The sequence below is a fragment of the Haliotis rufescens genome, unplaced genomic scaffold, assembly GCF_023055435.1.
Source record: "Haliotis rufescens isolate VD_foot unplaced genomic scaffold, xgHalRufe1.0.p SCAF_71, whole genome shotgun sequence".
NCBI classification, from domain to species: Eukaryota; Metazoa; Mollusca; class Gastropoda; order Lepetellida; family Haliotidae; genus Haliotis; species Haliotis rufescens.
Genome location: NW_025964363.1, coordinates 1,846,251 through 1,859,999, shown reverse-complemented (window position 1 = coordinate 1,859,999; position 13,749 = coordinate 1,846,251). Strand labels below are relative to the sequence as shown.

Sequence of the window (13,749 nt, the reverse complement as noted above, 5' to 3'; positions counted from 1 at the left end):
GGTCATACAAGGGGGTGTAACACACTTGCCGTCACTGACTAGGTCATACTAGGGGGTGTAACAGACTCGCTGTCACTGTCTAGGTCATACAAGGGGGTGTAACACACTTGCCGTCACTGACTAGGTCATACTAGGGGGTGTAACAGACTCGCTGTCACTGTCTAGGTCATACAAGGGGGTGTAACACACTTGCCGTCACTGAATAGATCATACTAGGGGGTGTAACAGACTCGCTGTCACTGTCTAGGTCATACAAGGGGGTGTAACACACTTGCCGTCACTGAATAGATCATACTAGGGTGTGTAACACACTCGCTGTCACTGACTAGGTCATACAAGGGGGTGTAACACACTTGCCGTCACTGACTAGGTCATACTAGGGGGTGTAACAGACTCGCTGTCACTGTCTAGGTCATACAAGGGGGTGTAACACACTTGCCGTCACTGAATAGATCATACTAGGGGGTGTAACAGACTCGCTGTCACTGTCTAGGTCATACAAGGGGGTGTAACACACTTGCCGTCACTGAATAGATCATACTAGGGTGTGTAACACACTCGCTGTCACTGACTAGGTCATACAAGGGGGTGTAACACACTTGCCGTCACTGACTAGGTCATACTAGGGGGTGTAACAGACTCGCTGTCACTGTCTAGGTCATACAAGGGGGTGTAACACACTTGCCGTCACTGAATAGATCATACTAGGGGGTGTAACAGACTCGCTGTCACTGTCTAGGTCATACAAGGGGGTGTAACACACTTGCCGTCACTGAATAGATCATACTAGGGTGTGTAACACACTCGCTGTCACTGACTAGGTCATACAAGGGGGTGTAACACACTTGCCGTCACTGACTAGGTCATACTAGGGGGTGTAACAGACTCGCTGTCACTGTCTAGGTCATACAAGGGGGTGTAACACACTTGCCGTCACTGAATAGATCATACTAGGGGGTGTAACAGACTCGCTGTCACTGTCTAGGTCATACAAGGGGGTGTAACACACTTGCCGTCACTGAATAGATCATACTAGGGTGTGTAACACACTCGCTGTCACTGACTAGGTCATACAAGGGGGTGTAACACACTTGCCGTCACTGACTAGGTCATACTAGGGGGTGTAACAGACTCGCTGTCACTGTCTAGGTCATACAAGGGGGTGTAACACACTTGCCGTCACTGAATAGATCATACTAGGGGGTGTAACAGACTCGCTGTCACTGTCTAGGTCATACAAGGGGGTGTAACACACTTGCCGTCACTGAATAGATCATACTAGGGTGTGTAACACACTCGCTGTCACTGACTAGGTCATACAAGGGGGTGTAACAGACTCGCTGTCACTGTCTAGGTCATACAAGGGGGTGTAACACACTTGCCGTCACTGAATAGATCATACTAGGGTGTGTAACACACTCGCTGTCACTGACTAGGTCATACAAGGGGGTGTAACAGACTCGCTGTCACTGTCTAGGTCATACAAGGGGGTGTAACACACTTGCCGTCACTGAATAGATCATACTAGGGTGTGTAACACACTCGCTGTCACTGACTAGGTCATACAAGGGGGTGTAACACACTTGCCGTCACTGACTAGGTCATACTAGGGGGTGTAACAGACTCGCTGTCACTGTCTAGGTCATACAAGGGGGTGTAACACACTTGCCGTCACTGAATAGATCATACTAGGGGGTGTAACAGACTCGCTGTCACTGTCTAGGTCATACAAGGGGGTGTAACACACTTGCCGTCACTGAATAGATCATACTAGGGGGTGTAACAGACTCGCTGTCACTGTCTAGGTCATACAAGGGGGTGTAACACACTTGCCGTCACTGAATAGATCATACTAGGGTGTGTAACACACTCGCTGTCACTGACTAGGTCATACAAGGGGGTGTAACAGACTCGCTGTCACTGTCTAGGTCATACAAGGGGGTGTAACACACTTGCCGTCACTGACTAGGTCATACTAGGGGGTGTAACAGACTCGCTGTCACTGTCTAGGTCATACAAGGGGGTGTAACACACTTGCCGTCACTGAATAGATCATACTAGGGGGTGTAACAGACTCGCTGTCACTGTCTAGGTCATACAAGGGGGTGTAACACACTTGCCGTCACTGAATAGATCATACTAGGGTGTGTAACACACTCGCTGTCACTGACTAGGTCATACAAGGGGGTGTAACACACTTGCCGTCACTGACTAGGTCATACTAGGGAGTGTAACACACTTGCCGTCACTGACTAGATCATACTAGGGGTCGCAACACACTCGCTGTCACTGACTAGGTCATACTATGGGGTGTAACAGACTCGCCGTCACTGACTAGGTCATACTAGGGGGTGTAACACTCTCGCCGTCACTGACTAGGTCATACTAGGGGGTGTAACAGACTCGCTGTCACTGACTAGGTCATACTAGGGGTCGTAACAGACTCGCTGTCACTGACTAGGTCATACTAGGGGGTGTAACACACTCCCCGTCACTCTCTAGGTCATACTAGGGAATGTGAAAAACAGCAAAACCGGTTCCATATAAGAAATCTCTGCTAAAAGCAAAGGCTATTTTACGATTACGGCAGAAGCATGTGTATGAATGAAATGCAGATACAATTGTGGGTGAAACACACTCGCAGTGAATAGTCAGTTCTTTTGTAATTACACAAGCCAGGAGAGGGAGACATGGGAGTATGCCATATATGGTTCTACATACCGAGGTGTCTCGCATGGCTTTGGATTACATGTATTTCACAATTAACTTCCTTGTCCATGACCTCTGTGACCCCGTTGAACATACATCACCCCGACGTCCCTGTGTACACAGTTTCTGCACGCGATGCATTAATGAGGACGCCATCCCCTTCTCTCTACCGTAGCGTCGCACCTGGCTCCGTGTGTCGTGTTTGTTTGTTGTTTAACGCCACACTCAACAATATTCCAGCTATAACAACAAAAGTTCCTGTGACATTGAATAAGATTTAATTCAAAGTTATGTCTTTTTACCAAATCTGAAACAATTTCGGTATGCAACAGATAAAAGACTTCTGTTTGTGTTCAAATGGTTTAATTTGCCATACTGACTTCAGAAAACGCGTGATTTCATAAAAAAAAAATACATGAACATGCCAAAATGTCAATTTACAAATCAAGAGCGTTTGTGTCCACCTCTGGTTGCAATGCAAGCAACACATCTTCGTCTCATGGAATGGACCAGGCGTCGCACAAAGTCCTGTGGGATATCTGTCCATATCTGCTGGAGCATGTTTCGAAGTTCCAGGAGTGCCTGTGGAACACGTGGTTGACGTCGAAGGCGCCGATCCCATCTCATCCCACACGTGCTCGATTGGTGAGAGATCAAGGGAGCGATCCGGCCAGGGGATGACGTTCACGTTGTTTTGTTGAAGAGAATCCTGAACAAGTCGAACAATATGAGGCCGGGCGTTGTCATGTTGAAAGGTAATACCTGGGCCATGACGACGCAAAAACGGTAGAACAACAGGGCCGATGATCTCGTCGCGGTAGCGCTGTCCATTGAGATTTCCCTCTACCACTATCAAACGGGTCCTCTGTCTTGGTGTCACAGGAACTTTTGTTGTTGAGTATATATGATGGCGGTCTGTAAATAATCGAGTCAAGACCAGAAAATCCAGTGATTGACATCATGAGCTTCGATCCACGCAATTGGGATATGATGACATGCGTCAACGAAGTCAGCGACCCTGACCACCCGATGCCGTTAGTCGCCTCTTACGACAAGCATAGTCGCCTTTCTGTCTGTCATGAATGTTCAATAGTTTCTTAAAATGTGACACTGTACAAAACATACAAGAACGTAATGATCTGCTAATTTATCAGCTGTTGAAACACAGTCGCTCCTGTTATGGCCATCTAAACAACGGTAAACATTGTGTAAGAATACTGTTCGCCGAGGTTTCAATATTTTACAACCTCACTGACCTAACAATCGCAACAACATGGCTGTAAACTCACATATTGTCAAAATGGGTCAAATCTTTTATTTTTGTGCACAGTTTTTCACCTTTTACGGCATCTCTTTTTGCACGCCTACAGGGACCCCTCAGGGTCTTTTTCTATTCTCTACACCAATGTCTGTATTATTGGTGTTTTTAATTGTGTTACTATACTTGCAGGTCTTATTCAGAACTAGAAATGTTATACACGTACCTTGGTGTGATTATCCGTATGGAAATGGCCATACATTATAGGAAAGATAACGCATGTTTTATCCACCTGTTATTGAGTGAGTGAGTGAGTATGGTTTTACGCCGCTTTTAGCAATATTCCATCAATAGCACGGCGGGGGACCCCAGAAATGGGCTTCACACATTGTACCCATGTCGGGAATCGAACCCGAGTATCGGCGTGACGAGCGAACGCTTTAATCGCAAAGCTACCCGAACTTGGCCGGAATTTCTGGGTTCGATAGTAGTGCCACCAGTGGCTATTACGAGTTAAGTCCCTTCTATGTCCTTCTATTGACCAATCAGATTCCACCTCTTGTTTCAAACAAAATGGCGGCGCCCAGTGAAGGTGATCCGATCGGTAATCACGATTTATATTGTAATACAACGAGCCTTACTTCGAGAAGTGCACCTTGATGAAAAACATGATTTGGAAAATATCTGTCGACGCTAAGTTAACGGTACACACGCTTTGCAAATCCTGCAGTCAACCGAACTCTTCGCGGCAGTTACGAACCGGATGTTCATTTCGATTTTGATTTTGATTGGATTGGACAATGCATAGACTTAGCCCAGCCAAAATATAACTCCATAATTGCAGCCTAGTTCGGCAAGGGTGGAAACTGGACTTTTTAAGTCAATTAACTCAAAAGGAGCAGCAACTAGTTAATACAGCAAATTAAATATGAAGTAATAACTCGCAATGTTCAACAGTCGGAGTATCATATTTTTCCTTTTGGCTGCCGACTGCGAACGCCGACGCTGAGAACAACCGGGCCCGGACTTATTTAACCAGCTTGTACCAGGTTTTGTAATAAGTTTTCTTAGAAGTACCTGTGGAGCCACATGTAATGCAAATTACGTTTGTGATGTTCTTGTTTATTTGTTTATGTGTTTATCAATAAGCTTTATTATCCCGGAATTTGGATCACGTAATATTTTCTCAGTTAGGCTCACCGACAATAATTTCTCGTATACCCTTGACGGTGTCTAGGTTATGTTAACACTGTCCCAGCACGGTGCACCTGTCTCATACGAGGGAGTCAATAGTATTCAGTATTCCATACTTAATGGTGCTGAAACAGGTACGTTTTTCGCCCCGGTAACACGTGAAATGTCTGCATCATCTGTTAAAAAACCCAACTTCCTGGTTTTGTTTTAAGCGTTTCGTAGAAATGATATGTTTTTAAATGCACGTGGTTCCTGGTGAGACGGAAGTGTGTGACCTGGTGTGACCCGGGAGCGGGTATATAAACTCGCGCAAACGCCCGGCGTCAATCTTCATTATACTCCATTACAGGTAAGTTACCCTTACTACTCTGCGGGGGCACGGGTGGCCCAGTCGTCTAAGGCGCCGCAATTCGCTGTGCAGAGTTTCGTCTCTTGGGCACGCCAGAAACCTATGATTGTGGGTTCGAATCCCGGTTCGCCCCGATTATGTTTCTAGGTTTGTCAGCACCATACCCGTGCCCGTGGGTTTCACTTCGGGCTTTCCTCCCACATTAAGCTGACACGCCGTGATATGACTGGAGTACTGTTAAAAGCGGCGTTCAAGCCAACTCACTCACTACTACTGTGACGTGTCAAGAGTATACAGGATACGTTGCTTAACCTATTCATGTGTAAATATATCTTGAATTTGTAAATTTTAAGTCCAACACTCCGTCGGGATCTCGTGTCAGGTTTGTTTGCTTGTTGTTTAACGCCGCACTCAGCAATATTCCAGCTTTTTGACGGCGGTTTGTAAATAATGGAGTCAGGACCAGACAATTCAGTGACTGACATCATGCTCATCGATCTTCGCAATTGGGATACGATGACATGCGTCAACAAAGTCAGCGAGCCTGACCACCTGATCCCGTTAGTCGCCTCTTACGATAGGTATAGTTGCCTTTAACGGCAAGCATGGGTTGATGAAGACCTATTCTACCCCGAAATCTCCACGGGTGTTGTATGAGATGCAGTCGGAATTGGTCCCCAGCATCCCATGCTGACTGCAACAGGCGACCGTGCGGATTGGGTGTTCAGGCTCAGTGACTTGGTTGATTGTCTGTCATCGTACACGACTACGTGCTCACAATATCAATCACTTGTTTGTTTTGTCCAAACTCGATTTTTTTACTGGCCGCCGTCACGGGTGGTATTAATACCATCTGGATTCTCAAAACCTTTAAAGGATTGCTGGAGGTTTGTTCTTTTTAGTCTTAGAAAAGTACCAGGTTCAATTCTGTGAAAAAAACATTTGATTTTTCAACTATGTACATCACTATCTCACATGACAAACTTCAGAAAACACTGTATTCCTTGACCCATGGGGATTTTGTTACAAAACGTGGTGACCATAGTTGCATATCTGTCTTCAGAGGTTCGGGACAATTTGTCAAACATGAAAGCAAATGCCACCTGACGTCTACCGAGAAAACAACAAGTATATATAGATGGGACAGAAGTCCAGCATTACACAATTCTTGCTCATCATCCCCAGCTGCGTCCTTGTTGTTGTACTTGTTGTTACCCTGTCTGGCGATCGGCATTGAGGTTCTAAAACAAGGACTGGTCGGCTCGGCGTCAGTATACTGTGTCTGAGTGGGCTAGCACTATAACATCGGCATTAGTCCGGACTAGTGCAAGCAGCCACGCACGCACGCACGCGCGCATGCACGTGCGCACGCACACACGCACACGCACACACTTGCTCATCAATTTCTTTATTCATAGGAATCGGAAATTCTGCTCGGGTTGGAAAAGTCAAAATAAGGTAATTGTTATGGTAGACATTTCCAAATATGATGTCCGATGCAATCCCCTATTTTGACATGTACCGTATGTTCCCGTGTTTTTCAGATGAACAGTTGACTTGCCTTTGCAAGTGTTTGTGACAGGTGCCACCGTCGGGGCAAGATATGCCGCCGTTGCGCAAACACCTGGTAGCATCACTATTTTACAGTGATTCATAAACACATGCTCATCATATAGTCGGAATCGTTAAACCGACTCTATTTTTTGGCAGAGAATATGGAACGGGGTTTTGTCGCTTTTATTTCCTAGATGGAATATTGCTGAGTGTGGCCTTAAGCAGGAAACAAGACAAATTATCATCCTTATAACCCGATAATATATCACTGGTCTGCCAGCGCCGCGCCACGTGTTCAGGGTTTGACAAAGGCGGTAAGGTAAACTTTGGATTTCCTCTCAAAATATTTCATTTAAAACTGCGGGGCGGTGGGGTAGCCTAGTGGTTAAAGCGTTCGCCCCGGATCCGGATTCGATTCCCGACATTCCCGGTTCAATATTTGAAGCTCATTTCTGTTGTCCTCCGCCATGACATTGCTGGAATATTGCTAAACGCGGCGTAAAACCACACTCACTCACTCACTAATTTAAAACTGACACCTGAGAATCTGTTTTAAGCCACGTTAAACCTACCTCTCTATCATTTAACGACTCAAGGCGTGCCAATGATCTGTTCCACACACCACACAACTATTGTTTTGTCTTCCACCAGGAATGATGGGACCAACCACTATTCTCTCGCTCTTGGCAGTCGCCATGATGACAGGTAAATATGCTCTATATATTTTACAATTTTCATCACTTTGATAAGCTTAAAAGGATACGTAGGCTTGAGAAAAACATAGTTTGAGAAAGGGCGTCTCACCCTCGCTCACAATGTAGGCGCCTCTCCCCTTTGTAAATTTATTTTCTTTCAACTGCAGTTGACGGCAGAATCTACTCGAAGTGCGCCCTGGCCAGCGAGTTGGTCAGTCAGCACGGCATCAACAGGGACGACGCCCCTGACTGTGAGTGTGAAGCTATCCATTACAAGTTACATGAATGAACTTATTCATTTGTTAGACTTTGAAATGTGAACTATAGTGACAACGTGTGCAACTGGTCTAAAAGTGAGTGAGTGTGGTTTTACGCCGCTTTTAGCAATATTCCAGCTATACGGCGAGGGAGACCAGAAATGGGTTTCACACATTGTACCCATGTTTTTTGGTTTGGTTTGTTGTTTAACGCCGCACTCAGCAATATTCCAGCTATATGACGGCGGTCTGTAAACAATCAAGTCTGGACCCATGTCGGGAATCGAACCCGGGTCTTCGGCGTGACGATCGAACGCTTCAACCACTAGGCTACCCGACCGCCCTACTGGTCTGAAAGGACCACCCTATATGTACATGGTCTCATCGTTAACAACCTCATCTAACCTCATGCTGTAAGGTGTGTGTTCTTTCTGATACAATCTACAATCTACGGTTCTGTGTTTAGTGACTTCACTTTGTGTAGGTCTTTCATCGACTGTATAGGCCTTCGTGGACGGTCTCTATGTTAGTGACTTGACTTTGTGTAGGTCTTTCATCGACTGTATAGGTCTTCGTGGACGGTCTCTATGTTTAGTGGGGGCGGTCGGGTAGCCTAGTGGTTTAAGCGTTCGCTCGTCACGCCGAGGACCCGGGTTCGATTCCCGACATGGGTACAATGTGTGAAGCCCATTTCTGGTGTCCCCCGCCGTGATATTGCTGGAATATTGCTAAAAGCGGCGTAAAACCAAACTCACTCACTCACTCACTATGTTTAGTGACTTGACGTTGTGTAGGTCTTTCATCAACTGTATAGGTCTTCGTGGACGGTCTCTATGTTAGTGACTTGACGTTGTGTAGGTCTTTCATCGACTGTATAGGTCTTCGTGGACGGTCTCTATGTTTAGTGACGTGACTTTGTGTAGGTCTTTCATCGACTGTATAGGTCTTCGTGGGCAGTCTATATGTTTTCAATCATTGTGTGTAGTTCTTTATTGTTTGTGTTTGTCATGCCATCAACTTTGTATAGGTCTTCGTCGAATGTGTCTCATCTTCCCGAGGCAAGGGAGTTAACTGACTGTAAAAGTTGTTTTGGAAATCCTGCAATCGACCGAAATCATCACGGCATCAATGTCGATTTTTTTAACGCGATTTTGATTAGACTATGCCTTGACTCGTTAGTCCAGCCAAACTATAACTCTATAATTCCAGCCTAGTTCGGCAAGGGTGGAAACTGAACTTATATAGTAAGTCAACTTTATTGCTCAGGAAGATGATATGTCCCGATCGTTTTCATCGTGTAGGGCTTCTATCAACCCTGGAGGTCCACATGGGGATCATTATGTATTAAGAACATCCCTGACCTCATTCGTGTCTTATTGAGAGTTTACATTACATAGGGGTGTGCATGGCGTTTGCCGAATCCACCCTCAATACGGCGGCAACCAACGCCAACAGCGGAGGCTCCAGCGACTACGGTATCTTCCAGGTCAACAGCAAATGGAACTGCGACCCCCAGGACGGTAGAAAGACCTACAATGGCTGCGGACACCCTTGCTCCGGTAAAACAGCCCATTTTTCTCATGTTTCTCTTGTATTAATTAAGAATACCACACCAGGAATGAACAGATAGAGGTTCGTCTAAGTTGGGGGCATTTCGTGCTCAAAGGTTGTTAAACCAGGGCTAAAACATTCAAGACCCTAGTAGAGCTTTCAAAATCTTTTTATGGAAGACATTTGGAGGATATTTCCAAATTTGACGCATCTGAGGCAAAATGATATATATGCTGCAATTACTTATTTTAGCTTTTTCCATTAAGTCCCCGTAGTTTTTTTTCTGGTGAACAATTGACTTGAACTTGCGTGTGTTTGTGACAGGCGCCACCGGTAGAGCAAGATACGCTCACCTTTTCGCTAACATCTGGAATCATCGCTATTTGACAGTGATTCATGAACACATGCTTATGATGTATGAGTCGTAAAATCAACTGTTTTTCTTATGAAGAGTGTTTTTTGTCGCTTTTATTCCGTTGCTGTTGATCAGATATATGCAGGCAGGTAATACTCATTCCATTTGTATGAATGCTTTTTTTAATTTGTTAAATTCAGACTATCTGAACAGCAACATCGGTGACGACGTCAAGTGCGTCAAACAGCTACTTCGGGAACACCGCGGCTGGGGCTTCTCGTGAGTATGACAGAACACCATCACCCTACACGGCAACCCACGACATGGACAGTGTGAGTGAGTGAGTTGGGTTTAACGCCGCTTTTAACAGTATTCCAGTTATATCGCGGCGTGTCAGCTTAGTGTGGGAGGAAAGCCCGAAGTGATGCAGGTCTCAGACGTTTACCACTTCGGTGAAACCCAAGAGCACGGGGTATGGTGCTGACAAACCTAGAAACATAATCGGGGCGAACCGGGATTCGAACCCACAATCATAGGTTTCTGGCGTGCCCAAGGGACGCAACTCTGCACAGCGAATCGCGGCGCCTTAGACGACTGGGCCACCCGTGCCCCCCGACATGGACAGAGGACCACGACGACACAGACTGTCGTGACACCATCACCCTACACGGCAACCCACGACATGGACAGAGGACCACGACGACACAGACTGTCGTGACACCATCAACCTACACGGCAACCCACGACATGGACAGAGGACCACGACGACACAGACTGTCGTGACACCATCACCCTACACGGCAACCCACGACATGGACAGAGGACCACGACGACACAGACTGTCGTGACACCATCACCCTACACAGCAACCCACGACATGGACAGAGGACCACGACGACACAGTCCAACTGTCGTGACATCATTATGCTACACAGCAGTACCATAGTTACCATAGTAACCACAGTAACCTTAGTTACCCAAGTTACAAGAGTTTACAGCAATAGTCATAATTGTCATAGCTACCATCCTTACCACAGTAACCATAGTTACCCTAGTTATCCTTACCATTGCAGATACGGGCATGGCGCACAGTGTAGCTCTGTGACCAGCAGCTACTTGAGCGGATGTACCTACTGAATTGTCATCCGGGCGTGTCACGACAGTCGCCAGGGCAACATCTTTTAATGAGATTGGAGCGACGTTGTCCTTCTCTTGAATAAAAGCAATCAAAGATATTTCGTGTTTCCCTTATTTCATTATGTCAATTAACATCACTTGCACACAGACCTGTAAACTTGTTACCTCAGAACGAAACATAGAAAACTTTTTTCAGGGACAAAACACAAAAAAACCCCTAAAAATCTACACTTAGCCATTTTGTCCAAGCTGTCCACTTTTGATGAGTCGCTGATACAATAGGCTAACGTGGGGACTAATGAATCTCTGTGTGTAAGGTGTCGTTCAATAGTTCGATGTCTAATAAAAATAGGTAATTCCTCAACTTTTGGACATACATCTATTTCTACCCCTCAAATCATTTTCAGAAAGGAAAAACAAGAAACCATAAATTTAAAGTTTATCAAACATCACACAGAGAAATGTGACGTGACACCAATACACCACCGAAGCACGGACTTTGAGATGACCCCGCGTTTCTTGTATTGAGTGAGTGGGTGAGTGAGTATGGTTTTACGCCGCTTTTAGCAATATTCCAGCAATATCACGGCGGTGGACACCAGAAATGGGCTTCACACATTGTACCCATGTCGGGAATCAAACCCGGGTCTTCAGCGTGACGAGCGAACGCTTTAACCACTGGGCTACCCGACCGCCCCTGTTTCTTGTATTGAATCAGGGAGTCTGTGAAAGTCTTTTATTTTTCATGAAATATAAGCCAGTCGTATGCATGATAGACTCCCTGTTTTAATTTCGACTCGCCTAGGATAATGACGCTGTCCGTTTTCAGACCGAAGATATAACCATAAGAGCGGATGTTTGTTGATTTGAACTATCAAAAAAGAAATGAATACACAAAGCCATTTAGAAAGTGGTCAAATGTAACAAGTGTCATATTTATCCCGTTCACGTGGTACGTGGTCTAGACTACCAGTTGCTGACTTTCATTTCACGGATCGCTGACTGTGTGTGCTGGCGATTAGATGCCTCGCGCTGGCAGTGTGGGTTCGAATCTCGGGTGGAACTCAACTACCAAAAGTACTAGAATCTGTACTTTACTAAGAAAGTGTTATCCCAAATATAACATTTGTTATATGTTATATCAAAAAAGAGAAAGAAATAGACTTAAATAATATTTCTTTTTATGTGATATTGAACTTTAAGCTTCCTTGAAATCTTCCCAGTCGTCTAAGGCGCCGCGATTCGCCTTGCAGAGTTGCGTCCCATGGGCACGCCAGAAACCTATGATTGTGGGTTCGAATCCCGGTTCGCCCCGATTATGTTTCTAGGTTTGTCAGCACCATACCCGTGCTCGTGGGTTTCACCGAAGTGGTAAACGTCTGAGACCTGCATCACTTCGGACTTTCCTCCCACATTAAGCTGACATGCGTGATATAACTAGAATACTGTTAAAAGCGGCGTTCAACCTAACTCACTCACTACTACTGTGACGTGTCTAGGATATACAGGATACGTTGCTTAACCTATTCATGTGTAAATATATCTTGAATTTGTAATTTTAAGGTTCAACACCCTGTCGGGATCTCGTGTCAGTTTTGTTTGTTTGTTTGTTGTTTAACGCCGCACTCAGCAATATTCCAGTTTTTTGACGGCGGCTTGTAAATAATGGAGTCAGGACCAGACAATTCAGTGACTGACATCATGCGCATCGGTCTTCGCAATTGGGATACGATGACATGCGTCAACAAAGTCAGCGAGTCTGACCACCTGATCCCGTCGTCGCCTCTAACGATAGGTATAGTTGCCTTTTACGGCAAGCATGGGTTGCTGAAGACCAATTCTATCCCGGAATATTCACGGGTGTTGTATGAGATGCAGTCGGAATTTGTCCCCACATTAAGCTGACACGCCGCGATATAACTGGAATACTGTTAAAAGCGGCGTTTAAACCCAACTCACTCACTCACTCGAAGTCAGATGCGCAAAAGAGTTTTCGCAAGTCAAACAGAGAACCAGTATGAATAGACAGTGGGACAACAGGTGACAGAAGAGAGGTTGCGCTGCATCGTACCACCATAGAAAGTTGTCCGTGCGTTATCTAGTGACACAGACACGAGGACGATTGGATGTATCTTCAGGTGAGTATTCACCTTCACGTTTTGAAGTCACGTTTGACTTAGAATTCTAGCTTGTGAGTACAGGAAATATTCAGAACTTCCTGTATGGAAAAACACTCTTCATCTGTCCACGGGTCTTTGTACTACAGTTGCTGAATGACACATTTGAGTTATGAAATTGTTTGTTTTGTTCGCGACAAATTCCTGTGGTGAGAGGGACTGTGATTGTGATCGACGGAACTTTAAACCATGTTGAATTTGCCGCCAATGTCAGTCCAGCGTGGACGTAGTCTGTTGTAGAGGTTGATGCGGCGACCGGCCCTGCTGTCGAGGATGGACACGTGGCACAGGGCAAGCATGCCATTGCCAATTTCATTTCTACGGCTGGAAGAGCTAGTTTAAAACTTTGACAAGACAATGCGTTCTACTGAAATGTGTGTTTTATTTCGCCGTTATCGAGACGAATGAAGTGTCAGTAAAAGCTCTCCTGTTGCTATAGTCACATGCTTCCCTCTCCATTCCCATTCACCACTGGCTCAACAGGCTTCCATATATTTTACTTCATATGTTGTT

General features: G+C 45.5%; 1 protein-coding gene across 2 annotated transcripts; it reads left to right on the top strand.

Moving 5' to 3' along the window:
* The first annotated feature begins 5,445 nt into the window (after positions 1 to 5,445).
* Positions 5,446 to 11,157, top strand: LOC124119457 (lysozyme c-1-like). 2 transcript variants are annotated; one of them, XM_046481950.2, is made up of 6 exons: positions 5,446 to 5,510; positions 7,716 to 7,769; positions 7,927 to 8,010; positions 9,414 to 9,575; positions 10,123 to 10,201; positions 10,996 to 11,157. In XM_046481950.2, the coding sequence occupies exons 2-6, from the start codon at positions 7,718 to 7,720 to the stop codon at positions 11,057 to 11,059; spliced, it is 441 nt and encodes a 146-aa protein (XP_046337906.1). In that variant the 5' UTR covers positions 5,446 to 5,510; positions 7,716 to 7,717; the 3' UTR covers positions 11,060 to 11,157. The 2 variants fall into 2 exon arrangements, with proteins under 2 accessions (XP_046337906.1, XP_046337907.1); XM_046481951.2 differs by lacking the exon at positions 5,446 to 5,510 and adding an exon at positions 6,930 to 6,968.
* The last annotated feature ends 2,592 nt before the right edge of the window (positions 11,158 to 13,749 follow it).

Coding starts and splice junctions, on each gene's coding strand:
- LOC124119457 (XM_046481950.2), top strand. CDS start 7,718: ATGATGGGACCAACCACTATTCTCTCGCTCTTGGCAGTCGCCATGATG. Junction 7,770..7,926: donor GGCAGTCGCCATGATGACAG/GTAAATATGCTC, acceptor TTTCAACTGCAG/TTGACGGCAGAATCTACTCG. Junction 9,576..10,122: donor CTGCGGACACCCTTGCTCCG/GTAAAACAGCCC, acceptor TGTTAAATTCAG/ACTATCTGAACAGCAACATC.